This window comes from Falco cherrug, chromosome 8 (assembly GCF_023634085.1).
Source record: "Falco cherrug isolate bFalChe1 chromosome 8, bFalChe1.pri, whole genome shotgun sequence".
Taxonomy (NCBI): Eukaryota; Metazoa; Chordata; class Aves; order Falconiformes; family Falconidae; genus Falco; species Falco cherrug.
Window position 1 is genome coordinate 11451262 of NC_073704.1, and position 26646 is coordinate 11477907.

General features: G+C 41.9%; 1 protein-coding gene across 41 annotated transcripts in view; it reads right to left on the minus strand.

Annotated features, from left to right (window-relative positions):
- Positions 1-26646, minus strand: part of MAP2 (microtubule associated protein 2) — a 235163-nt gene that overhangs the window by 13264 nt on the left and 195253 nt on the right. For 22 of the 41 annotated variants that reach the window (XM_055718913.1, XM_055718906.1, XM_055718927.1 and 19 more), the window contains 7 exons: positions 20666-24463; positions 20213-20419; positions 19660-19794; positions 15378-15439; positions 11305-11490; positions 9807-9960; positions 7216-7559 (listed from right to left, as the gene is read on the minus strand). In XM_055718913.1, the coding sequence (XP_055574888.1) occupies positions 7216-7559; positions 9807-9960; positions 11305-11490; positions 15378-15439; positions 19660-19794; positions 20213-20419; positions 20666-24463 (4886 nt within the window). The remainder of the gene's footprint in view (positions 1-7215; positions 7560-9806; positions 9961-11304; positions 11491-15377; positions 15440-19659; positions 19795-20212; positions 20420-20665; positions 24464-26646) is intronic. The other 19 variants (XM_055718942.1, XM_055718939.1, XM_055718938.1 and 16 more) reach the window with 7 other exon arrangements.

Genomic DNA, 26646 nt, shown 5'->3' on the forward strand with positions numbered 1-26646 from the left:
CAAAAACCCAACAAAACAGATTTTACGTAACTACAGAGTTTGATACTTAAATTTTAAAGGCAACAGTCCCCACTCATGGAAAGAGTACAAGTAGTTTCAAGTATCAAATGCTGAGCGTCAGCTCTCATAGTTTTCAAATCAGTTGCCTAACCTTTAAGAAAGGATGAGTTTTGAGTCACTATGTCTGGATTTTCTTTAGCATAATGGAGAAAAGTAGGTTGTTCAGTTCAAGTTAAAAAAAAATAAACTTGTATGTATCTCTTCGTACAAGCTGGCTTTCCCAAAGCTCAGCAGATGTGTCCCTTAGCATCTCTTTTTATTGTTCAAATCCAAATTTCCAGATAAAACCTGATATTTTTACCCTTTCCTTCCTGCCCTTTCCCATATAGCAAAATAAACTCTTGCTCTCACATTTCCATGAAAGACAACACGACTATATGACCAAACACCTCTAAACCAGATTATATATTGCCTGAATGTTTTTTTTTTTTTCCAAAAGAACAACCTTCCCCATTTTATTTCTCAAAATGTAGACGAGTTAGAGCACAGGTGAAAAAGCCTCCTCTGCTGAACTTGCTCCTGGGATGACTCAGACTTTCTAGGAACTTATGTCCTGGCAATTTCAATCTACTCCAGAAAAAAAAAAAAAATAATCAGCTTCTCCCCTTGCTATTAATAGGACACCAACAAAGTATGGTATGTCACAGCTGGGATTTGTCTTCTCTAACATTAGGCAGCTAAGAGTTGGAACCGGTCACTTAAGCTGCCACTGTAGTTGATGGAAAGATACTGAATCCTTCACAAAGTGATACCTTCAACTCTAGGTAGACAGATCGAACACACTCTCATCTGACTGGCAGCAATCAGTGCACTGCTGCCAACTGCCTTCAAAAGAGGGAAAAGTGTTGGTTTATGGCTACTGTAGTCAGTGGAAGCTTTGTTACTGGCTAGAGCCCCATCAGACAGCTTGTGACTCTCTCAGTCATGGTTCACAGTTTGCCCTCAATGAGCAAGTTTTGTAAAATGATGTGCATTTTACAGGTGGTTGAGGCAGAGCAGTGATGTTACTTTGTCCCAGCCACACAGAAAGTGAATGTTAGATCTGAATGGAAAGTCCTAGTTTCCTGCTCATTTCTACCAAACCAACCTCTTTCCTCAAAGAAAGTTTCTGAAACTTGCTAGAGCCTGGCAACGATTGCTTCATTTTTCTAAAATATGAGTCAGGAAGATGATCTTGCTTTTTATCCAGAATAATTCAAGGCTTAACTGTACAGACTGTACTCGGGCAAGCCTTCCATTAAATAAGTGCAGTCTGAACACAGGAGCTGTAAGATGTTATTTCTGTACAATCCACAGCGATCAGCCAAAACTCTGAATTTCAAGGTTAAAAATGAGGGGTTTGTGCTATGACAGAGTTTTGAAGGTGTGCCCGAAACTCCTAATTTCTCTTTGCATTTGTAGATCTGCAATTAAAAAAGAATGAATTGGTCTCTAATTTTCAGTCTAGAACAAATCCCTTGAAATGTCTTGCAAATCCACAAAACCCGGAATGTATAAGGAAAACAAAAGGAGACTGACAGAGATGAATTTGTCTTACAGTTGTGAACTGTTGACTTGGTAAATGCAGAAACTTATTCCAATGAATGCAGCTAACAGTGTGGAAACAATTGCCTCCCAGTCTCTCATTAGCCAAGTATTTTAACAACAACGTTACTATGTCAATCCACATCTCCCTGTACAGCTGCCTCCTGTGGCTCTGGCTAGGGAAAGCACCAAAGCTGGAACCTCACAAGCTCCTTTATGTTCATTGCTGTCCTGAGCAGGGACATTCTCTTAACTTGGGCCAAAGTGTTTTTGGCTCAGCTATGCTGCAGATCACAATGGATTGGAGAAGAAGCGCATAACGTACCAGAAAGAGATGGGAGACAGAATGGAACCCAGCAACAGCTCAGACTGCGCTTTTTGTTGGGCTATATTCTCCACTACCTCTCAGGATACTTCATCAGCCAGTGCACCAATAGCATATAACCTAGAACTTCCGATTAATTTTTGGGCAGTCATTAGTGTTCATAATGTGGTGCAAAGACATGTGAAACAGGAGGGAGAGGAGTGCTTAAGACGCCATCTCAAGGGGAATTTCCTGAATTCCTTTTTGACCTGCAGTTCTCTCAGGAGGTGCTCAGCTCTGGTGCGCCACCAGACCTGTCTGTCTCTGCACTGACTGCATCGTGGCAAGCTGCAGCCAAGGCAGGGAACACTTCAGGAGCCTACTGTTCTCTGTAGATGGGGTTGTAAATTGTGATGATGCAGGGGGGTGTGTGTGTGTGTGTTGTGAGGGAATCTCTCCTGCCATCCAAATTGATTTTGAAGCTAATAAAAAATTGTTCAAAGACAGTGACAGATATTTATCCAAGCTTCCTCCTCTGCCCAGCTCTGAGATGTCTTATCTTTCCTTGTGCCAGTCTGTTTTATCATCTAATGCAGATGCCTATTCTCCTTGCCAACCTTTTTTTAGTTTCTGGACTGAATAGTGATGTCATCAATTTATTCAGACTTTCTGACCCATGACTTATTGCACTTCATTTTCTACAGTTTAGGAAAGATGGTAAAGTTTGTACTTAATCTTCCTAAAAACCTTCAAGGAACACTTCATTCTTCAATATGGCTTAGGCATTTCATTTTTCTATGTGTCATCTTACTTCTTTACAAGGTGCCTGGCTGTTACTATAGTTATTGGTAGTTTAAACCTTTCGCATGGCAGTCTAGTCTGTACAGCTCCATTCACTTCGATGAAGCTATGCTGATTCACATCCACTGAAGTTCTTGCCCACGGCTGAGATTTTAGATATAAATTTTCAGATTAAATTAAAAGAAATCTATCCTTGGTTGCTGGCCTATGATGCTTTCTAAATATTCTGCCTGGTCAGTAACAAAAAGATTCAATTAGTGCACTTTTGTTCTCTAATATGGTACAAACCACATCCATAGATGGAATTTCAAGAAGAAAAATAATCTGAACAGAGAAGAAAAAGCCCAGTCTTGGCATCTGAAACAGATTTAAAACCCCTTCCCCCCGTTCCCCCATGCTTCCCTTGGGCTGTCTGAGAAATAACAGATGCAAATGGGTTACTTTTGAAAGCACAGCATTTCCTCCACAGCTGATGCGGTGCGAAAATCCATCTGAAGCCCAGCAGACATACCCATGAGCAAGTCGCCTCTGAGCTTTGCCAAGAATGATACATTTCACCATACTCTACTATAAAGAGAAAACCAGACAACCACCTACTGGCTGCATCACAGAGCAGAGCAGCTCTCATCTCTCCAGACTGCAGAATACCAATTAAAAACATCTCAAGCCATCTATTCCTAGCAGGAGCTTAATGCAGTGCAAAGTTAGCTTGCTTCTTCCCCTAGAAGCATGCTCTTTCCCCTCCTCCCCCTGTCAGGTGGAGCAATTTCTCTCCTTTTCTTTGTTTCTGTGGCTGGCAAGTCAGAGCTGAAGTAAAATCAGTCTGCTGTCTGATGAGCTTTTGATGAAATTCAAGGCTGAAGCACTGTATTTCTTGATTTATTTAGCATTCAAACATCCCCTGCTTCTTCAGTTCTGCACCTTAGCCTCTGGCAGTTTCAGAGTGTGGCTGCTTTCTCTAGGACAGCTGCAAGCTAAGAAAAGACCTTGTACTAGGTTCAGACATGCCTCTGGTAAAAAAGGATAGTCTGTCTCCAAATGACACTTTTGGGCTGCATATCTGTATTCATTTAGGGATTTGCACGTCATGTTTATGTACTTAACTTGCCCAGATATACGCTGGCTTTTTGTCTGCTTGTTTTTTGTGTGGTTATCACTATCAGCACTTCCATTTCAGGTTATAAAACTTACACAGCTTTCTGTTTGTTTCACGTATCATCACTAAAAGCAGATAGCAGATAACAGCTCATTTCAGCCAGTGCAGTATTTGCCACCGGACACTGAAGAAGTGAGCAGACACAAGGAAATGAAATTAGCTTTCGTGTGTTCCTCTCACAGACCCTATGAAATTCAACTGCAGAAACTGGAAAAGAATTCATTCTGAAACCTCTTGTCTAGACTGAGCAACTATGGCATAAAGGAGACATAAAGGAAAAACTCAGTGAGTCTCTCCACAGCTCGATAGCCACATACCACTGGGAATTAAAAAATGCTTTAGCTTCAATGACATTACGTCCACCCAGCAGATTTCCCCTGTGATCTCTGAAAGACTGAAATACCAACTGCTGTGCCATCCTTCAGTATCCAGCAAAGACTCTGTGCAGCTCTATAGAACTGCTCAGGAAACATAGCTGTCTAGGCGTGCTGTTTGCAAAGAAATACGATTTGCTGTGGGCCCGGATCCCTGGTCTTGTAGGTTGTTACAGTCTACAAAGAGTAACAGGGAGGAGGAGGACAGGCTAACATGGTGCTGGTTTCGAGCCCCATGTCCAGCACCTGGGCTTGTTCTGAGGAATGCTCATCCAGATGCACAGTTTGAACTCGTGTTCCGAGCCTCCTGAAGCCCCTGTGCACTGTGACCGTCTGCCATGCAATATGTCAAATGGGAGTTGACTCCCGTACAAAATAATTACACAGACACTTGCAAAAATAACAGAGAAGAACCTTTGCTGAAGGCATTGTCTTCCTGACTTTATCTAACTGGCTACCGTGCAAATCCTGGAAAGCAGTGAAAGTGTTAATTTACCATAAAACCAGGATCAACACCTAAGAGAGACCATACAGTTTAAAATATAAGCCAAGGTTTTTTCTCTGGAAGATCTATGGTAGATGTAGGGTTCCAGTGTTAAGTTTTGATCAAATTTATTTTTTTTTTTCTGAGACAGAATTAGGCAAACCTCACTGTTCAGTACGTTTCACTATGAATTCCAAAACTCGGATACATATATGTAAGTATCTGATCAGGAAACATTGTGCAACTCAACTTTCTGGAATGTCTTGTCAGGAGAGCTGAATCGGGGAGCATGTTTTTCACCCTGATGCCCTGTCCCTGGAGGTAGTTGAGAAGTGAACCTTTTCTAAAGCACTCACACTGCCATTGCTGTCATGCAGCAATCCCAGGGAAGAAAAGGGAGCTGGGGGCACTGGGTGTTTTCCTTGTGGGGTTGTGTCCAGAATCAATATGAAATGCACAGGTGCATTTTACAAAAAATAAATCAACATAATTTTTACACCCGCAAGACTGAGTTGTCTATATTTTTGGCATAAATATTGGTAAGCTATATTCTTTTCCCTCATTCAGCCTCTTTGTTTCTAAATAAAATAGAATTTCTTCAAGGTTATAAATGGTTTTATAACTCTTTAAGTATTAATAGAATGGAATGCTTAACGCTGTAAGCTAGAGCAACTGTTCTTCCAAACAGAAAGACAAATTGCTTGGATGTAATTTTGGCTTTGAATGCCCTCTGTGCTACCATTTCTGCATTGCCTCAAATGAGAGGCTATTCCAGCACTGGCCTTAGCTCTGCTTGGTAGGGCATTAAACAGAGACACTTCAGAGGAAGGTATAAACACCATATCTCAGGAAGATATATGGGACTTCCTATCTGATTTTTCCTCAATCTCCAAAAATTTCTGCTTAGCTTAAAAGCCTACACCTTTACTGTCCTTTCCAAAGTTTGCTAAGTTCTGTCTGTAGTAACAGGGGATTTCAACAAGGCCAAGTGCAAGGTCCTGCACATGGGTGGGGGCAATCCCAAGCACAAATACAAGCTGAGCAGAGAATGGATTGCGAGCAGCCAAGAGGAGAAAGATTTGGGGGTGTTGGTGGATGAGAAGCTCAACATGACCCAGCAATGTGCATTTGCAGCCCAGAAAGCCAACCGAGCCCTGGGCTGCACCAAAAGAAGCGTGGCCAGAAGGCTGAGGAAGGCAATTCTCCCCTTCTACTCTGCTCTTGTGAGACCCCACCTGGAGCACTGTGTTCAGCTCTGTGGCTCCCAACATAATAAGGACATGGACCTGGAATGAGTCCAGGGGAGGGCCACAAAGATGGTCAGAGGGCTGCAGCACCTCTCCTATGAACACAGGTTGAGAGTTGGGGCTTTTCAGCCTGGAGAAGAGAAGGCACTGGAGAGACCTTCTAGCAGCCTTCCAGTACTTAAAGGGGGCTCATAAGAAAGATGAGGACAAGCTTTTTAGCGGGGGTTGTTATGATAGGGCAAGGGCTAATGGTTTTAAACTGAATGAGGGTAGATTTAGACCAGCTATAAGGAAGAAATTCTTCACTGTGGTGGTGGTGAGGCACTGGAACAGGCTGCCCAGAGGAGCTGTGGAGGCCCCATCCCTGGAAGTGTTCAAGGCCACGCTGGAGGGGGTTGGAACTAGATGACCTTTAAGGTCCCCTCTAACCCAAACCATTCTATGATTTTGTTGCCCTACATACATATTTAGTCTTCAGCCAAAAGCAATCCTCATGAAAATGCACTTCATTGCAAAACTCTGCAAGGTATGAAAGAGTATTTTTTTTTTTTTGCCTTTTAACTGCATCAGCATGTCCCTGAATTCTTGTTCTTTCAGAAAGTGAGAACAGAAAATCCTGATCTCCCTTATTACACATTCACCTTTTCTTATATTATGTACATTCTCCAGTTTATGTAATACACAATTTAGTTTTTTTTTTTTTAATAAAATTTAAGCCCTGTTCCTGCTTATTCAAACTCTACAGAAAAACAGGTCTGTCCCCTCCCATCATCTTTAACTGGGGGTAGATTTACCAGGTTGGAGGCTGCAACCATCAGTAACATCACCCAACACAATGCATGTGTTACGTAAAATGACACAGGAAAAGGTCATGATGCTATGCAATCCTGCTAACATCTATCTAAGTTGAATTTACACTTGCTTGAATTAAAACAAACCTCTTTCATTTGTGATGGTTGTGATGAAGACTAAGAAAGCAGCAACTGCTGAGACTCAGGCTGAAACAGATCTATGGCATGAAGTGCAAACTCTTGTTTGAAAATTTTCAACTGGTCTCAGTGAGGCACTGTTAGTTTTCAGGTGACAAAATACTTTCTGAAGATTGTCCTAGCTCTCGCCATTTAACATCATTTAAACAATATGTATGGACAATAGAAGCAGCATTTGTGAGGCAACTCAAAACGTCTGTCATCCCATACCTATCCCAAAAGCGCACACATAGGACTAAATCACATATGGATGAACATAAAGAGTGGAATCCTTACCTGCCCCCCTTTAGGCTGGTATTTGATGTTATCTGTTGATCCAATTTTGGACCTGACGTTCTTGAGGTCAGGTAGAGGCTGATTAATAACTCGTAGCTGCTTTGGAGTGGCTGGAGATTTAGGAGGAGTGCGAATTATGGCAACTTTTTTCTCAGTAGGAACCAGTATGGCAGATTTGGGGGTCCCAGGAGTGTGTGGGGTTCTGGAGTAGCTGGGTGTCCCTGGAGTGCCTGGCGTACGGGAGGCGTAGCTTGGTGGTGTCCCTGGAGTGATGGCAGTGGAGCCAGGAGTAGTGGGGGTAGAAGTTCCGCTTTTCCCTGTTCTGCTACGAATTGGTTCTGATCCTACGTGCAAGAAAAAAATCACAGCATTAGACCCACAGATATACAGGTCTTCTTCCCTCTGTACCTCTCAAGACTGCAGCCCTGTCTGCCAAGTGAGATGCAGCTCTAATACAGCCATGCTAGGGCTGGAACAGCAGACTGGATGTCTGCCTCTGTGTCTTACTAATCAATCTGCCAGGAGCTACCTTGTCATGTGCGACTGAGCTGGTAAATTGCCTATATGGTAACTGGGCTCTCTGTTCTGTAACACAGGTGTGCTTCCCGTAACACCTATGCTTCCTGCAAAGCTTGGTAAACCATGTACAATATCACACTGAATTCTGTTTTGGGGAAAGGACGAGAAGCACCCTTGGAATCTAACCTTTGGGACTTGATCTGACAACCTGACTAGCCAGTAAGAATGTTGTCACCAATTTCAATGGATATGGGTGTTAAACGAGAGAGTGGGAAAAATTCTGATTGTAATCCTGAAACTAAAGGCTCTGAGTACCTGGCTGCTGCTGGTCACATACCACTGCCGGTAATCTGGTATCTCCAGTTGAAGCCTGGGTGAGCATTTGGCTGATGAACAAGTCATAGCTCTGTTGTGTGGATGGGCAGGTGTCCCTCGCATTCAATTGCTATTTCTTATGAGTGCAGTGAAAGAAAGCAATTACAGAAGGCAACCTTAATTAAATGTCACATTCCAGTTAATGCACGCAAGTTCAAAATAAATAAATGCTGTAACATTTTGTAGTAGCTCCATTCAGTGTTATGGCATTGTCAGTCCTTTTCATTGAGCACAAGAACCAGTTTAGGAGTGGCACTGCGCTTTCCGCAGCCAGTTCTGCTTGTAACTCTCAAAACGCAAATAAACAGAAACTGAGATACCTCCATATGCTGCTGGAACTAAAGCTTTGCTGAGAATACTCAGGGAGAGAAAGAACAAACAAAACAAACCAGCCACCAAAACCTGTGAACCCTGATACCAAAGGGGTGAACAAAGGTTTTCATCTTTAAAATGTTCAGGAACTATAGATCCAATGGGCCTCTCTACAGCAACCAGCAGGACTAATCAAAATCTCATTTAAAGTATTTCTTAATCATTCTGTTTATATAATGCTGGTGGACCAAACCCAACTCACTGCTGCCCCTGGGGTCCAGGAGAAACTCTTTTCTCTGCATAACTCATTAGATAGATGGAACATACTCCACACTTACCTCCAGTTTCCCTGAACGGTTTCTTTCTTTCCAAATCAACCCTAAACCAGAACCTTCTCACTATACCGAGACAGAACGGGAATGATTTTTTTTTTCCCTAGCTCCCTGCAGCTTTGGTATATTTATTTTTCATTCCTCAGGCCATCACCACATTGGCAAATGCTCAATGGCCTCTCACTCTTAGTCAGCAGAATGGGCTGCTGTGCCAGCTGGGGGTCACTCTGCTTACAAAGGGTCTCTGTTTTACCCTTGGAGCATCACCCAAGACTTTCAAAGGGCTTTTTTTGTCAAATTTAATCATCTAGTTCCCTTAAGCTGTCTTAAAAAGTGCTGAGATTGGTTTTTAATGAGAGAACACAGAGGAATTCCTATTGGAAATCAGGGAGCCACATCCAGGTTCTGAGGCCTCGGATGAATGCAAATCTAGCTAAAAATTCTGGGGGTACATGGTAAAATTCTCTTTGTCCTGTAATTTCTTTTGCCTTGTGATTTGCTAACATTGGTCCACATAAAAGGACCTTGCTGGTTTACTATCCTAATTTCCCCTAGTGACTCATTCCACTAGGTAACATCTCAGCAGAGTTTTTACCCTAGGATTAGACCACAGGGAGATCATTACTATGAAACAGCAAATTACTGACTGTAATTACTAGGTTCACTTTTCCAAGATCCGTCAGAATATTTTACATTGCCTGCTTCAGGTTTGTCTCATTTTTCTTCCCGCTGTTTGTAAATGCCCTGTGTTAAATATCTTACCTGGCTTTGAGCTTCCTGCAAAGGCATTGCCTAGTGTCAGTGATTAGCCTGAACAGCAGTCCTCGCTCTGGGCACTGCAGGCTATGGAAGGGGTGCTTCCTGTCGCTCGTTTCAAGCCCTTGCTGCTCAGCACTTGTTACCTGAACAAAATCAGTCTGTGGGGCTCTGATTTCCAACAGCAAACCCCAGACCTACCCCTCTGCATAAAAGGTAGGGACGCATGATGCTAAATGTAACAAGGATGGGAGACACGCACAGCAGTAGGAGAAGGTTAATATGCAAAAAACATACGGGTAGTCCGTCGTACTGAAGAGGAAAGTGAAGCTGTGAGGGAGAGAGAGTTATCCTCTCTGTCTCGGTCTCCTGATACACCTCTTCGAGGAGGAAGGATAGAGGAAGGTCTTGGTAAAGAGGAACGCTTTTCGGGACTCTTGCTTACTCCATCCTAATAGCAGCAAAATAAAAAAAAGGAAGGTTTAGTTTTCAAAACTCCCTTTCTGGCCTGCGATTTCTCTCAACCTATATACAGAGGAGGATACCTCATCCTATGGGCTCAGTTTACTACTCACATAGGAACCTGTGGGGATTCAGCCACCCCCCAATGCCCTCTGCTTAGCTCCCTGGTCCTTCTCTACTGTGTCAAAACACCCAATAGTCACCTTCTGAGCTACCTTAAGACAGATACAGCTAATCTTGGATCCAAATATGGGCGGATTGAATATTTGGTTCTTAAGAAGGAACAAAGGGGTTTTTTTAAGTGCAAGTTGAAAGTAAAAGAATTCTCTGGAGCTCAGGTTTGAAATTCCTATGTGAATTTACCTGCAAAGTAACTGCAATACTGGTGCCTAGAATACCATTTTCAAACACTAACTTGTAATTTTTTGAGAGAGAAAAATTTTTAGCTACAGTTTTTTGGGTTTTTTTTGAGTGCAGGACTATTAATTGTGGTTACTTATTTACTCCCATACTCAACTTTTTACTTTTTGAAATCAGCAGATACCTTCTTTTACCATGGTTAGAGCAATGGACATGTATGTTAGAATATTTTTGAACTTACGGGATGGGCAGCCAAAGACAGCCTTGCATAAGCATATAGCCCTTTCAAAGACAAATACGGTGATGGGCCCAACCAGTAAAAGACACACCAAGCACAGTGTTACACAGAAAATGGAAGTCAATAGTCAAAACAGTTTTTAAATGGGGCTAGTCATCAACTCAGCATCAAGTTGATTTGAAACACAAGTGAAATGTAAACATGGGGAAGCTAGGGTGGACTGCCAAACACCTCTTTAAATTTGTACTGCAACTTCAACAGGGTTCCCATGCATAGGCCAAATTTGGTTCCCAGAGTGTTTGGCTTCTGCCCTTGTTGCTGGTGATTAGAACTGTACTCTCCTACACTGGGGACTGAATTTGTTTTCAGAGAATACTGACTGGTAGAAAATTATGTTTTTTGAACTTGGAAGGCAAATTAGTACTGATGTTCCTTGCCACTTACCCACGTGCAAATGGGTGCAACTTCTTAGCGATCAATGAAGCAGCATCCATATCACCAATAGAAAGAAGATATTTCCCTCTAGTTATAACTTATTTCACTTATGTTTCCTCTGGAAAATCTTCATTTTTATACATTTGGTAGCACAAATCTTGTAGCCTGATAATCAGGATGTAAGTAATCCCACGTAAGCTTCGCAGAGAATTACTCAAATTCAGTGGGTAAAGAATGTCATCCATGGAGTTCACCTACATTTCTCCAAGCTAACTCTCTCTACCAAATCTGCTACCTTACCTTAGCATCTGATTTTGAGTAGGGCAAGCAGTCTCTTGGGCCTGCTGAGGAGGGCCGTACATAATAACTGTCTGTATCGAGAAAAGTGGCCCTTTTAGTAGTTAATGAGCAAGCAGAGCTGGGTCTTGGAGGAAGCAATGACTTTGCTCTAGACTTTGAGGCAGGAATCTTTGACAAAGAGGCAGTCTAGTCATGAGAAAACAAACAAAAGAAAACACAACATGAAGCTGGACAAAAGGAAAATACATGCAACATGGACGAAAAAAAATGCCAAGCTATGAATTAATACTTTTCCTGTGTCTGGTAATGATGCCTATGCAGTTCTGATATGCATGAAAGTTTCCGTTCTGTGCTGTCTGGGGCTGGGCAAAGTTACTATTTTTTTCTTGTGTTAATAGGACAAAACTGGTGCCAGTTACTGGTACAACTGCTGGCTGGCTGCATTAGAAACAAATGCTAAACTACAGGAGCACCAAGAGATCCTAGTCCTTTAAAATTAAGTTGTGCATTTGAAATATAACCCTCCAGGGCTACAGTCAAGAATAAAATGGTGGAAATCTTAAAAGCAAAGTTAGAGCAGCATTCCCACAATGGCAGAAGGACAAGACAGTATTGCTTCTTGTGCCACTGTGTACACACAAAATCCCTAATGCACCTCAAACACTGTATTCTGTGCACTTGGTGTCACTCTACAGAAATTCATAGATTTATATTGACAATGTGGAGTTCTGGGATGAAGAAACCCGTATATGGTTGAAAAGCTGACATGTCATTGTGATCAGATACTTCTCTGATTCTGAATAATGATATATCCCCTTGAAAGAACAATCAAAACACAAATAGGGGAGATTGAAAATTCTTCGTTGAACCTTAAGAGCGCCTAACTGCTTTGAAAAAAAGAATTTCCTTGAAAGAGAACCAGGCTACTTGCTTCAGTGACATTTTTTTTTTTTCTCCCACAGGTATAACTGATAAAACAAAGAACAACTGCAGGGCTGTTATCTTGGCAATTTGATCCTGATTCTCTCTGTATTCATACATCAGAGCAATCCCAATGGGCCTGTAATTATGGGATTTGATACAGAACTTTAGCAATGAAAAATTTGGCATTTGATCTAAGTCAGTCACCTAGACCTTCTCAATGTTCAGAAAAGGTGTATAAGTTATTTCTTAAGTTGTCTTTATTAGAAAATGAGAAGAGAATGGATTGTCTAGGATCTGGCTTAGGCTACGTACCCCGCCTATAGAAAACTGAGGCTGGTGTGCTGAACATCACTCGTGACATCATCAATACGATTAAGAGTTGCAGAACTGTGTAACAAACAATCCCAGCCCTACAACACAGCTCAGAGGACTTCTACTGGATATCATCATCCATATCGAGTAGCAAGACAAGAAATTAATTCAAAGGATGGAAGTGCAAGAACATCTTCCTAGAATGAATTTTGCAACACATTTATGACTCTTTCTATTAATACTTATTTCACTGTCTGAGAATAAACAAAAAAATCACTGAATAATATTTTACATAGAAACTGCACAACATGTGTTTCTGTCACACCAAAGGCTCCTCCAGACTTTGACTGATTTGTCATAGTTCAGTTTATGGGCCCCTTTTGAAGCTTTGGGCCATTATTTACAAATCCACTAAGGTGTTTACTGATGCTTAAACTCTGTGGAAGCAGGGTATCTATGTTGGGTGGCTCCAAGGAGCAGATATTCTGTGAACACATTCCACCTGGTTTTCTGAACTTGAGATATAACTAAGCATGCACAGTCTGAGGCCCAAATGTTCATTCAGTGGTTTTCATCTTTTCCAACTTCTGGGTCATACAAAACGATTCCTCCAAGACAACTGGAAAACTCTTTACAGATTAAGATTCTAAGCACAATGTAGACACTTGTCCTTTTTACTCGTGTTGCATAGCGTCCTCGGTGAATACGTGCATCTAATGGGGATGCTAAAGATGGACGAGACTGAGATCTTTCAGTGGAACAGCTGGGGAAAATGCATGACCTTGAGCTAATGCACTGCTCTGAGATTATCACAGTCTAGATCCCTTCAGCGTTATTTAGGGAGCAAGCACTTTTTAGTATCAGTAAAAGCAGCAGAATCTTGGTCCAACCAGATTTCAGTGACATGCCTGAGGCTGGTAAAGCAACCAAAGAAACCAAACGCCTCAATCTCTGCCTGTGGTTTACCTAGAAAAACATTCTTATTCTCTGTTAGCAATACATTACCTTTGACTGTTATAATTCACGTTGCTGGAAGTGCCAGCTGTCCACAGCACAAAGATCTACGTAACCGTGACTAAGACTCAAGGATTGCTGAACTTGGGATGCAGTAACCTCACTTTATTTCAGAGGTATTCCTAACATAAGCAATGTTTTTATCATCTCGCTACCACAGGTACACAGATCCTTCCAGCAGATGGAACTGCTTAGCCTTTCCTGAACTTGTTCTGCAAAGCAGTATGTAAACTGTAGTTTGAAGATGGGTAACAAAACTGACCAGTTTGGATGATCTCACATTACCAGTGGAGAGGAAAAGACTGCACTTGAAGGACGTAAAAGCTGAAAATCAGGCAGAAACAACAACAAAAAGGCAGAGGTCTTTATAAAAGCACTGGTGAAGCCAAGGCAAAGAAGAGAAAATGTCCAAGATTTGCGTGAGTGTGGCAGTCAGAGAAGCAAGGCAGCAGGGAGAGAAAGTAAGCAGGGGACAGACTTCTGATCTTTGCTATAATGTAAAGGACAGGAATAAGAAAGGTGTGTAGAAAGCAGACCATTTCAGAGAATGACTTTGCATTGCTTGTACTTAGAGCACTGCATGAACACAGATGACTCTGAAAATAGGCTAGTATTGACTCCTCTTGTGCTAAGTGCTGATCATCCCTCGAGAAAAGACAGTAATAAACCATACTGTTGACTCAGCCCAGAAACCTGTCCAGATATTTCTTACTGTACTAGTAAAGAAGCTCTAGCAGTCTTCCAGCTATGAGCTGAAATCGATCAGACCTGAAAAAACACAGGAAATCCCAGAATCCACGGCTGATTTTCAACTCTGAATTTCACAGCTCCTCCAAACTCTCCAATCAGTTATGCTGTTATCATTAATGATTTCTTATGATTCATAAATAATGCATAGCACTTTATGAGGCAGACCTTTTCATTGCCCGATGAACTGGTGATCCGGTTAGACAAAGGAAACGAATCAGCCATGGAATATTTTGGAAATTTAGAGGAATCCTAAGGAACTTCACTGTTCATGATGGCTACAATGACAAAGCATTGTGCTGCAGATGTGAATTAGCGTGTGCCAGGGTGATGTAAGAAACAGTTGCATAGGGAATAGTGAAAGTAAGTTGATTTCCTGGGGATTTTGGAGGGATGGGACAGGAAGAGCATAGGGTCAGCATGGGAGCAGGGCGGAGAGGCACTGCAGCATTTGCTGAAGGAAACTCAGCGGGGGAGAGCCAAACACAGGGAACAGAACAGGCTGCAGAGCAGCTGAAGGCAGGGCACCTAACTGTCACATTAAAACACAGACAGAAGTTGGCAGCCCAGGAAATGGCCATTCAGAAAGCACTTAATTGCACAGAAAATGCTAATGGCCAGTAACTTCTACACAGGCATGGCTCCTGCAGAATGCACGGCTATGTAGGGGTGCGTCAGAAGACCAGTGAGTCCTGGGGGAGGGTTTCTGCCTACACAGCAACTGAACAAGGTGGCACTATGAGTTGGGTGCTGCAGAAAAGGCCACGGTACATAGTTTATCCCAGAGGATGTCCTGGCTCAAAATGCTGAACACATCCAACTCTTGCAGTTTGGAGTCTGTGTACCCCCTATGAATCTGCAAACTGTCATCATCTACTACCCGGGACTGTAATTCAGAGCTTGTTCAGGAAAGGTGGCTTTAATTACCCTTTTAAATGAATAATGAATATGGCAAACAAATTCTAAATGGAACACAAATTTTAAATGGAACACACACTTACTGAATTAACACAAAAAGATAGGAAATGAGGACAAACAGAGATCATAAAGATGAACAATAAGATGATTTTACTCACTGAGAGTTTTTCCTTTGCTTGTTTAAATACACTGGGAGCCTGGTTAGTTTCACCACCTGCTGCTGAGAGACACAAAGAAAGACTTGATAGTTAAAATCAATAATAATAAGCATTTCCACTTAGTACATTTGTTAGAACAATTAAATGCCTTGGAACTACATGCAAAGCAAGTACTTTGTGAATTACTCTCAGTGATCTGTATGCAGAAATGTACCTGCCTTAAAATTATGTCCTGTATTCATCATACTTGTAACAAAATAGTATTCTACACATTCCAAACAAATCAGTATTTTGTATTCATGTTCCTAGAAGTCTAGAAACTACAGTAGAGTTCAAGAAATAGCTGACAACTATAAGAGGCTTTAGTTCCAAAGGTCAGTCCTCAAACACCTTAGCAACCTGATTTTTGGGACTGTCTTCTAAAAAAATCAGGCTGCTTTAAGTAATCCACAAACGAAAATTTTAAGAGAGGCCCCTGAAATCACCACTTGTCAAAATATTAGCTAAAATTCCTAATGGAAAGAGAGAGATTCACTGTTGAATTATCACCCTAGTTGCATCAACAAGGTCAGTGTGCTGTGGGTCAACTAAGCCAAGACTTTACCAACTCAAATTCTATCTGGGACATCAAGTACGTTAATTCATTATTTCCTTTATTTGATACAACAAGATTTTACTCTGACTTAAGATCCCATCCTTACGAGAAGCTTTGGAATGGGGCAGCTTTTTGGAAAGCAGGTTATTAGTTTCACCCCAACACTGCTGCTTAGGATGTAATCTGCCACACAAAAACTAGATGTGAACTCTTTTGGCATCTATGCCAGGATGCCATGCCCTTAGTAAATGCAGAAGCAGGACAGTAGTCCCAGATGACAATCTTCTGCTGTAAACCCAACTGTCTTCCAACTGTAAAACCAACCCCAATGCATCGTACAGGACAGAACCAACTAATTTCCTCCTTTCCCTGTGCAGCTCCCAGGTGTGGTGAGGAGACCTCTGGTTTATCTGGCACAGTTCCCACTCTAGTTCTGCCCTGTTAATATATTTATTTTTGTTTAATTGAAGGAGTAGAAGAGAAAACTCGTGAGAGGTAAAGGAGTATGTAACTGCATACTTCAGTTTTTCTAAATCTGTAGCAGGGATAAGTACAACACAGCCCTCCTGCATCACATTTTAGCACATCCATTACTGCTGGGTTTGGTCTGTTTTGCACCTTTTCTAAATAACCACAAATAGCATCTTCCCTCAGTCCCTTGGTATCGAACCCTAACCAGCCACCATCACAAAGTGGAAAGAATAGCGTGCTGCTTGTGCTGACTTACCTGAAAGCACCATCACTTCTCCATCTGAACAAAAGATCTCTACAGGCTCTGCTGCCAGTTTAAATACACAACAGACATGTTTTACCTCAGGGGGTGACCCCAGAATTGAAGACAAGGAACAGAAGTGTATCACATAGCGACTCCCGCTCATAGCCAGGTAATTGCCCAGGCCTTGCCACCATAAATACTGCTCTGATGGCATAAATGCAGCGGCATCTCACTGCCGCTAACGCAACACCAGTCAGATTGGGGTTTCATTCATGGAGCTACACCGGTCAAGGCAAAGACTTCACAAGTCTTTCCTCAGAGTTGGCCATGCAGTTTCTTTTTCAAATGGCAAGGATGAGTCTCTTAAAAAGCAATCCCACTCTTGTGGCTACAGCACTGTAAGTTACCAGTATTTGCCAGTGCTTACCAGTGACATGGGAATTTTCTTCTGGTATTGGGAGGAAATAGGGGAAAGATGTCATTTCCCAGGCCACTACACAGAAAACACGAGCAAATATTAACTTTTTTTTTTAGACACTTGTACATTATGATTGGACATGTTTCGTTTTAAAGCCACAAGAAATGCAACATGGAGGTTTTCACTGCAATACACTCAAAGCTGTCTAGACTACACTGCCAAGGGACTTGGTGTGGGCCCACTGGCCAGGTATCACTAAAGCTGACAAGACCATTCCAAATCAAGTACACTGACAGTCAAATCCAGCTTCAAGAAATGGTGCTATATTTTATATAAAAGGAAAATGGGAGACATACAATGTCCCTCTAAATTCCAGATGCTGGAAAGAACTGGATGACTGGTTCAGGCTCAAGGATATGTAGGTTAACATATGGCTGCCCACACTCTTAGGATATCACATAGCACTGGACTCTTTCTCACAGCCTCCACTCAAGTCCCATCAGTAAGTGTAAAAAGGTGAGGTAGAAGAAAATACAGGCTATTGTGAATTTTCCAGCAACGCTGATATGGTGAAACATTCTACGAGATAATTTTGTTCACTTTGTGGTGTGGTTCAAGCTCCTCTGCTTTAAAGCCCAAACCTCAAAGTTCAACCCACATTACTGAAAATGTTACGATCATTTTGTGTCCATCATTTTGGTTGCTCTCCACTTCAGGATTTAAATGTCCTGGGAGGTCAGTTTTGTATTACATTTTTCACTTTGACTAACACATCTGCTTCACTATGTATTGGAATGAGAGAGAAAAGGCTCTGACAGTTTCCAGGCAGCAGACATTTAAGGCACCTGGCAGATTTCCTTACGCAAATACAACTCAGGACTCTCCAGGACAATATGGGCCAGAAGAATTCAGAGGAGTCAGTAGTAGTTAGTAGTAGAGTACCTGACGGCAAGACAGCACTGACCACATGGCTGTAGAAGTGCAATGAAGTTGAGAGCACTACAAACCTGACACTTCCCCGCCCACCCCCCTTTCCACTGCTCATTGAACCCCCTGGGTCTTCTGAAACAATATGGCAATGATGGGTCATAACTTCTGAGCCGATCCAGCTGCGCTTCAGCAAAGAGCAAGAGGTACCAAGAGTTGTTTTAATCCTTTTTTAATACTCCTCACTCCTGAGTTGTTCTGGTCCAGAGTGCAAGTTAGCACAGAGAAACTGCAAACTGAGGAGGAGCCGTCCCTGCCACACAGAGCGCCTGGATCAGCCTTTCCTTGCCTGGCTCCGTTCCTCGTGACGGCGGAAGTAAAAGGACCAGATTCCCTCACAGGATCAAGGGGATGGGACTGAGTATTTACTTCTGTTGTGCTGATGGAATGCAACTAGGAAACAATACACACTTCATACAGTTGAGGCATGACATTAAAGCTACCCTCGCTTAACTATCCTCTTACTGTATTTTTCAGTAGTCACACATCCATACCAAGACTGGTCTGAATTTAGAACAGGAGTGACTCATTGGTGCAAAACTGGATGGGAATGGCTTTTTAGGAACACTTTTGGTATTGCACTGTTTAACTACAGGATGGATAATAAATCCTGTTCTTAATTTCTGAGCCATGAGAAGAGGCCTATGCAGTTTTGCACTGCGGTGCATGGTTCTTCTCTTAATAGCCTGAGTTTTACTGATGAACAACTGCGCTACACTATGCGGCTACATTATATGACAGAAAACCTGACCTCTCTTAGCAAAAATTTTTTTTTTTAAGATCACCAGAGAAGATGTTCATCTTTCCACCCTGAACTCACAGTAACAATGAATAGTATGATGAAAATGCTGGAAGTGTTCTTTTTGGTCCTTAAATAATGATACACTTATCAAGATGTAACAGGAATAATTTGTTTCATCCTTTCATCTTCCGCTACTGAATATTAAGATTTTTGCTTGCAATGCATTCGTAGTGTGAGCTCAGATTTCTTCTCTCTCAGCTTCATGCTGCATGTGGCTGGATTCCCCCTGTGGATTTTGACTGTACAGCATAAACATCAGTAACAGATTGGGAAGCGTCAATGCAGATAACATCAATCAACAAAGTATAAGTCTGAAACACTTCTTATTATGCATGAGAGTAAAAAAGCAAAATAATGGAAATGCATACCATGGTTTAAGCTGTCAACATTTTCCCACCAGAAAAAAAAAACAAAACATGGGTAATTAAAAAGAAAGAAAGAAAAAAGAACAAAAAGATGAGTAAAGATTCCTACAACACCACACTATAAGCACGATGCCAAGGTACAACCACAGCACTTGGGAGGTCCAAGCAATGACAAGCATACATGATCATGGCCTCCATTAAATAAACAAAAAAATACCAGGAAAGAAAGAAAGAAAAGAAAGATGATACAAACCACTACAAAAGCAATACTATTTGTGAAGACTGATACTCTTGGAGGAAAAAAAAAAAATAGAGAAGCTGCTATAGCCATGAGATTTACAAAAAAAAAAAATGTCTATGTTTGCCAGCCACATTGCATAACTGAACAGAACGCAGTCACCTGTCTGCTTCCGTTTAACACAGGAGAGATGAGTTGGTCTAGTATATTTGATAGCAGGTTTTAAAATGATTTTCCTGGAGGGAGAGTGGGCCTGAACTTCAGTTTTTTTAGCAAGTTCAGCTTTCTTATACACTGCTATGGACAAAAAAAACACAAAAACATAGAATCAGGAAAAAACCCCAGCAAACAGTTTCATATGACAATACATCAAGTGGCAGGCCCACTGCTCCACAACTCCAACCCGATGCGCCGCTTCTACTGGGATGAACAAATCCAAAGTTGGAAGAGGGGCAGCACTGGTGCATTGACCTCAGATGTGTTACCCAGCGATCAGTGGGGACGCCTACAATGAAACGGGACCGGTGGAGCAGTGAGCCTTGCACATGGCTTTTCATATAGTTGTGGAATGTCTCATTATAAAGCACTACTGTAAATACTGTTAAGGTGCACATCATCTGCAATAGAGTAATTGGATAGTATCGTACAATAGTAAAAAATAATTAAAAAAATTAATAACAGAAAAAAAAATTGTAATAGGGAGTGTTAAATGAACCTTTTTTCCTTCTCACTTCATCTCTGGAGAGTGTGCTAGGTTCCTTTTTAGCTATTTTCCTTTCAGGAGTAGAAATCCTGCCTCTCCCAGTTTTAAAAGGTTTCTCTTTTTTATGCTTATCGAGAGATGATCTTCGCAATTCTCTCTCTGCCTTCTCCTCTTTAGGAACAGTCTCTAACTGTTCAGTCATGATGCTCCTATCATCATCTGTAGGATCAGAGCAAATTATAACAACAAACAAAAGATTAGTAACAAATGTTAACAATACTGTGGTGGAGCAGGGAAAAATAGTTGAAGACAGAGCAGACGGATTATTAAAAAAAGGCAGACTATTTTACCATTTTTCTGAAACATGCTGAGATTACTATTACCACTATAATAATTTTGCTTTTTGATCATTATGAATTGGAAGAAAAAATATTTAACAGACAAAACAGAAAGGATAATGCACACCTTGAGTATCTGCCCAGAGACTGTCTGTATCCATGATGGAGTCATCGATTGTTGTTTCATCTTTGTAATCATCACACGTCTCTGTCTTGTAGTCGGTGAGCAGGATTTCTTCTCTCTGGGGTGAAGCAGGAGCTTCTGGGGAGCCCTCCTTGGGCTCAGCTTGAATGTCAACCATTTCCTCAACTTCCAGCTCCTCTTCAGCCTGGGAGTCCCCTGCCTCGATATCTTCCTGCTGAGTAGCAGCAAAGCGCACACTGTGAGAAGCAGATTCACCCTCATCAACTGTTGTCTGCACCACTGTGATAAAGTCATCCTCTACTGTCACCACGGATTCAATAATGCCTTTCAGTTCAGGCAGTGCTTCTGGGCTACCCTTGGCTAGCATTTCTCCAGCAGAGGGTTTCCCAAAGTCTATTTCTGGGGGCATTTCTGACACAAGATGCTGTTTATCCTCTTCTTTTTCTTTTTGCTCTACTTCTACTTCTTCTTCATGTTCTTCCCCTTTTGTGGCCCCAGCTGTCACTTCACATGGCAGGAGCTTTTGGACTTCCGTAGGTTTCACAGCTGTATCAGGAATCTTTTCAATTCCTTCCGCAGGCTGTGGTATGGTCTCCATCTGAATCTCAGCAGGCTCTTCCTGGAGAGGCTCAGTTTTTGGAAGAAGCTCCACAGAAGGCTCCTTTGCTGGTAACTGTGCAGGCGTCTCTTCCCCAGACATGGGAGGTTTTGGAGGTTCTGCTTTGATATCCTCTGGTTTCAAGGATTCACCATTCGAACCTTCTTGGGCTTGATCATGCTCTCCACTAGACTCGTAAGATTCCTCTTTATCAACTGCCTCTTGATGTACCAGATCGGGCTTAGTTACTTTTTCCTTAATTTCTGTTTCCAACAGTTTGGTGCTGTCCTTCACATAACTAGGCTCGGTCTTGGAAAGTACATCTGCATCCTTTGCTTCTCTGGATAGGATGGTCTGATCTTTCTCTTGAATGTCTTTGGGTTCAGGCTCTGCTCTTTTAACAGAGGCTTTGTCCTTCCCTGAAGGGAGAGAAACCACCTCACTGATCTTAGTCTCTAACTGACTCTGATATTCTTGGTCAGCTCTCCTTGCAGCCACTTCCAAATCGTGCTTTATGGCATTGTAATCAGGTCTAATTGGAGCTTCTACCTCAGCTATTTCAGGAACAACACTAAGAGACTTCTCCTCCTTCTCCATCAACAAAGCAGCAGCATCCTTCTCTATTGCTAACTCAGAAGCTGATATTCTGTCATACCTGGTATCATCAGTTACGTGAACTTTATCAGCCATACTTTCTTCTTTCGTTTCTAAGATTGCCTCAGGTCTTGTCTTCTCTGGCTCTGCACCTTTAACGGGATAGACCTCTTTAGAGTCAACTTGATCTTCACTTTTTTCTAGCACAGTATCCAGCTTCTCTTTTTTCTCCTGCTCAAGGTCCCTTGCCAGAACAGACTCACCAGTGACATGCTGACCTAAGTCTTTTTCACTGAGGAATTCTTTCGATTTTTCAGCTGCTGCCAGCTTTACTTCTATTAAAGACAGGTCAGGAGCTAGGCCACGCCTCAGTTTTTCATCTGTGCCTTCGTAAAAGGGACAGGTGTCGCTCGTTAAATTCTCACTGTCCTGAACTGGAGAAGGGAGTGGGACGGTGTACTTATTGAACACACAGTAGCCCAAGTCTTCTAGCTGACTTTCAGCTTTTGGAGTTACGTGGTTTTCATCTGTCACAGGTGGCAGGGCTGCACTGCTGTCTTCCACAACAGTGTCAGAAGAAAGTGACTTCTTTTGCGCCACCTCAGCATCTGCACTCACGGAGGCTAATCTAGATCTTGTCCCTGCCAAGTCTAACATTTCAGGCAGGTCAGGAGCCAGGACAGCCCCATTTTTGTAATAATCTTTGGCAAGGAAAGGTGATTCGGCTAAGGTCTCAGGCTGGACTTTTTCTTCCACCGTTGCTTTTTCTTCTTCGATGTGTTCATCTTCCTCTCTACTATCAATGGGGAAGCAGGGGGCCTTCTCCAGTGCTGGTGTGGTTGCTGGCAAGTAGTCATCACCTTCATCCATACTTCCACTAGTGTTAGTTAGAATATCCGAAGCCAGGGGAGAAAGATCATGCGCACGACCAAAGCTAAATCCTAGAGCTATTGAATCCAGGCAGGACATGGGTAAGTTAATAGACATACTTCTTTGTTCAATTGCAGATCTGCCCCCAAGTCCCAGGCTCCTGCTCAGAGTCAGGTCATCTTTATTTTTACTGTGGAGTTCTCTCTTATCCCCATAGACTTTGGGGTCAATTGTGAACATTCTTTCTGTTGGGGAACTCGGTTCTTCAGATTTGTCTGGTGTGAAGCTCTGAGCCAGGGTACTGTAACCTATTTCGTGAGCAGGCACATTCTGCTGTTGATCCAGTTCTGCCTGTAATTCTTCCTCCTCTTCCTCTTTGTCTTCAGGTATTAGGCGATCTGTCTGATAAGGCTCATACACAGTCTCTTTAGTGTCACTTAGCTCATAGTAATCACTGCCTTGTTTCAGAGCCTCGGCTTTGAAGGCTTCCTCTTTCAGAGCAGAGGTTTCAAAATACTTCGACATTCCCGATCGATCCTCCTCTTCTTTCATTTGATGAGGAGCTGCAACACTTGTCTTATCCTCCTTGGTATCTTTTTTAACATCTTTCTCTTGAGAAGCTTCTAGAGTAGGAGTCTTGTCAGTGGTTAAACTTGGTGCTGCAGGGGTTTTCTCTGTTATTCTGGATAACTGAGTGGTATCAGGGTACTCTACCGTTTTCTCGGGGCTCAGTTCATGGCCTAACTTGGCTGGGGGTGGCTGTGTGCTTGGCTGCACCTCCTTCTTCATGTCTACCATTGCTGGGAGCCCACTTTGGTCCATTTCTTTTTCTGCTTTGAGAAGATCAGGTGACCTCTTAGCTTCATCATCCTTTTGAAAGTCTGCTTTGTCTAGGGAAAGTGTCTTAACTTCAGGCTCTGTGGTAAATTTACCATCATCTAATATTCGAGCCTCCCCTTTATCATAGAAGTCATACCTTTCTTCCTCATCACTCTCATCCTTGGTCAGGTCCTTTTCCTCCCCCCACACAGGGATTTTCTGGGTGCTTGGTGTTTTCAGGCCATCTACAGTTACTGCTGAGACTTCTTGCAGAGCTAGCGTCCTGTCTCTGTGGATCTGTTCATCTTTAGTGACATCTTTGGCAAACAGTTGGTCGGTGGTTTCCCATTTTGTTTTGGAACTGCCTTTGAGTGGAAGCTCCTGGGGGACAGCAGGAGCTGGGCCTGAAGGAAGTTCACATTTGGCTGCTTCTGCCTTGGGTTCTGATAGCAATCGAGAACTTTCACCATGGCTGACAGCAAGATCTTGGACATCTTTAAGGTCATCTTTAAATTTCATAGACATAACCTGGTTGGATGATGAGGGCACATCTGCAGTCCTTTCATCTGTTTTGCTCCCTTTAGGCAGTTCAGATGAGAAGTCCTTCTGTTCCTGAGGAGGAGGCTTGACCGCAGGTTCTGCCAAACTGGCTTCCCCTTTCTTTTGTGAATCAGTTTCTAAGACCTGTTCTGATAGAGGTGTAGGCATTTTTTCTTTGTCTTTGCTCTGCGAATCCTTTTTGTCTATAGCCTCTGTTTTTGCTGGCTGTGGAACTAAGGCATCATGTTTAGGTTGCTCACCAGTCTTACTGTCTTTGCCAGATTCATGTTGCTTTGTGTCTAATGGTTCTGCTGCGAAAGGGCGTGCGCCCTCCTGGATGCGGAATTCCATCTTCGCGGCTGCAAGTAAATCTGAAGTAGTTTGTTTGGGTTTTATAACAAAATTATTTAAAGCACTTACAGGCAGGCAGTCATGTGGCTTACAACATCGTCTTGGTATGAATGATGGAAAGGAGGGGGAGAGAGATGCAAACATGCAGCAAGGCCATCCACCTAGAAATCTGCTTTAAAGTGTTAAATCCTAGTTTCAATATATGAGGTTTTACAGTGGAAATGTGAGTTGTACACATATAAATATGTGACCGCTGAAATGAGATGATTTAGTATGAATTCTTCATCTTCATGGTTTATATACAAGAGCAAAACCACAAGTAATCCTCACTTCATTGGTATGCTTTGCTGAACTCTGTAACTTAGGTTAGTTTTGTGTTAGTAAAGTCTGCCAGTAAGTCCAGTCAGTTGTGCGTTGCTGACATTTAAACATACATAGTTATGATACATTTCTGTATCTTTTTTTTCTTTTTTCTTCTACATACAGCCTAAACTAAAGAAATAACACATACAAAAGGTTTCACAACTGTTAGAAGAGGCTGTTTTTTTCCAATTGTACCGATTTTTGACATTCACTCTTTGGCAAATGAGAGAAATCTCACTGCTGTCACAAAACCAGTATGTGTAAAATCAGCAACAGAGCTATCAATAGTTCCAGATCCTGAAGGTCTGGTCTTCAAAATGGCCAGCCACCTTCAGCTGTAAATGAAGTCAAAGAATAGCTGGCATGTTTCAATGACTGTCGATCAGGCCCTAATTAAGTCAATTTGAAGCTAAAAATGCTACTCTCAATGTCTGCCACTACGCTTTTAGGGAGTAATACCAAGTTACGATTTTTTTTTAATACCTGTTCTGTTAATTATTAATAGCTCGTTCTTTTAAAAATAAAATAATGATTTCTATTATATGGAAATATTCCTATCATGGAAAATATGAAGAGATATACTGCAGAGTGTGGCAGAGCTTTCTTGCAGCAATGCGCAAAAAAAGTTTTATGAGTTTTTTCTAAAGCTTTTTACAACAAGTACTGGGCCAACTGAATCCCCTCATATCTGTCCATGAAGCCACCTTTTTGCTCTGATGAATCTGTACTTTTTAGAACAATTAGCATCAAAGTATTGGTCATTCTTTAAGTACTTGCATATGTTAACATTTAGTCAAAAAAAGCAACGGCCATTCTAAACTCTACAGGGAGAAAAAACAGAGGTCTACAACTACAGCAATTTTACTTCTTTATGTTTTTACTTTTAGTGACTTCCTTGCAAACTCTATGAGGTATAAAAATATGGCCATTGAGCTGATGTCATTCTCGTTTCACAGAAATTAAATAGCTAGATACTGACTTTCTTTATGTATCCTACTGTACCTCTTACTGTAGTGCAAATGAACAATCTCAATGGCACCAAAACATATTCTGACTGCCAAAGGAATTTAATACTCTTTAGCTGGGCCAGCTAGAACACCAGTCTCCCAAATGCAGCATTTCTTAGTCAGGTAGCAGATGGGTACATCACTGCTCCACACAATGTGCCTTTACACCTTGTTGCACTAGCTGAAGAGAAATACCATTAAAAGGAAAATCCTGAAGCCTAATTCTTCCATACTGAAAGACGACTGCAGTAAATATTTTGTTCAGTAAGCAGATCAGAACTTCATCCTATACACCCTATGCTAAACTTCACTATGAAGACAAGCATCCCAGTGGAAGTGATGGAGGTTTTGCCAAAGAAGGGCACTCAAGCAAGCGTAAACATTTGTAATAAGGTAAGACACAAAAAATCAGAGTTCTGGCAATGACTGAGGAGAGGAGGGGTAGACTGCAATGAATGGCAAGGACGTGATGTAAGAAGCAACAGCTTTAGGGAAGCTAAACCAGAATGCACTGAAGCACACACCAAAAAATAAAAACCAAACAAAACACCTGCACACTGCTAATGAAAACATTTCTACAGTTTAAGCCTCTTTATGTCATAGTCAAAGTCAATAAATCTACTTTTTGAAAGAAAAGCAGATGAATCTCTGCACCAAAAAGAAAAAAATATACATAGCAATGTGACTGGCAAACACATCTGAGATGAGGGAAAAAGGTTTACGCAGAGGAATCAGCTTAGCTGCAAAGCACATTTTATCATGGCAAAGTAAAAAAAATCAGGAATCAGCCGCAGTGGTGGGAAACCATGTTGTCATACAGC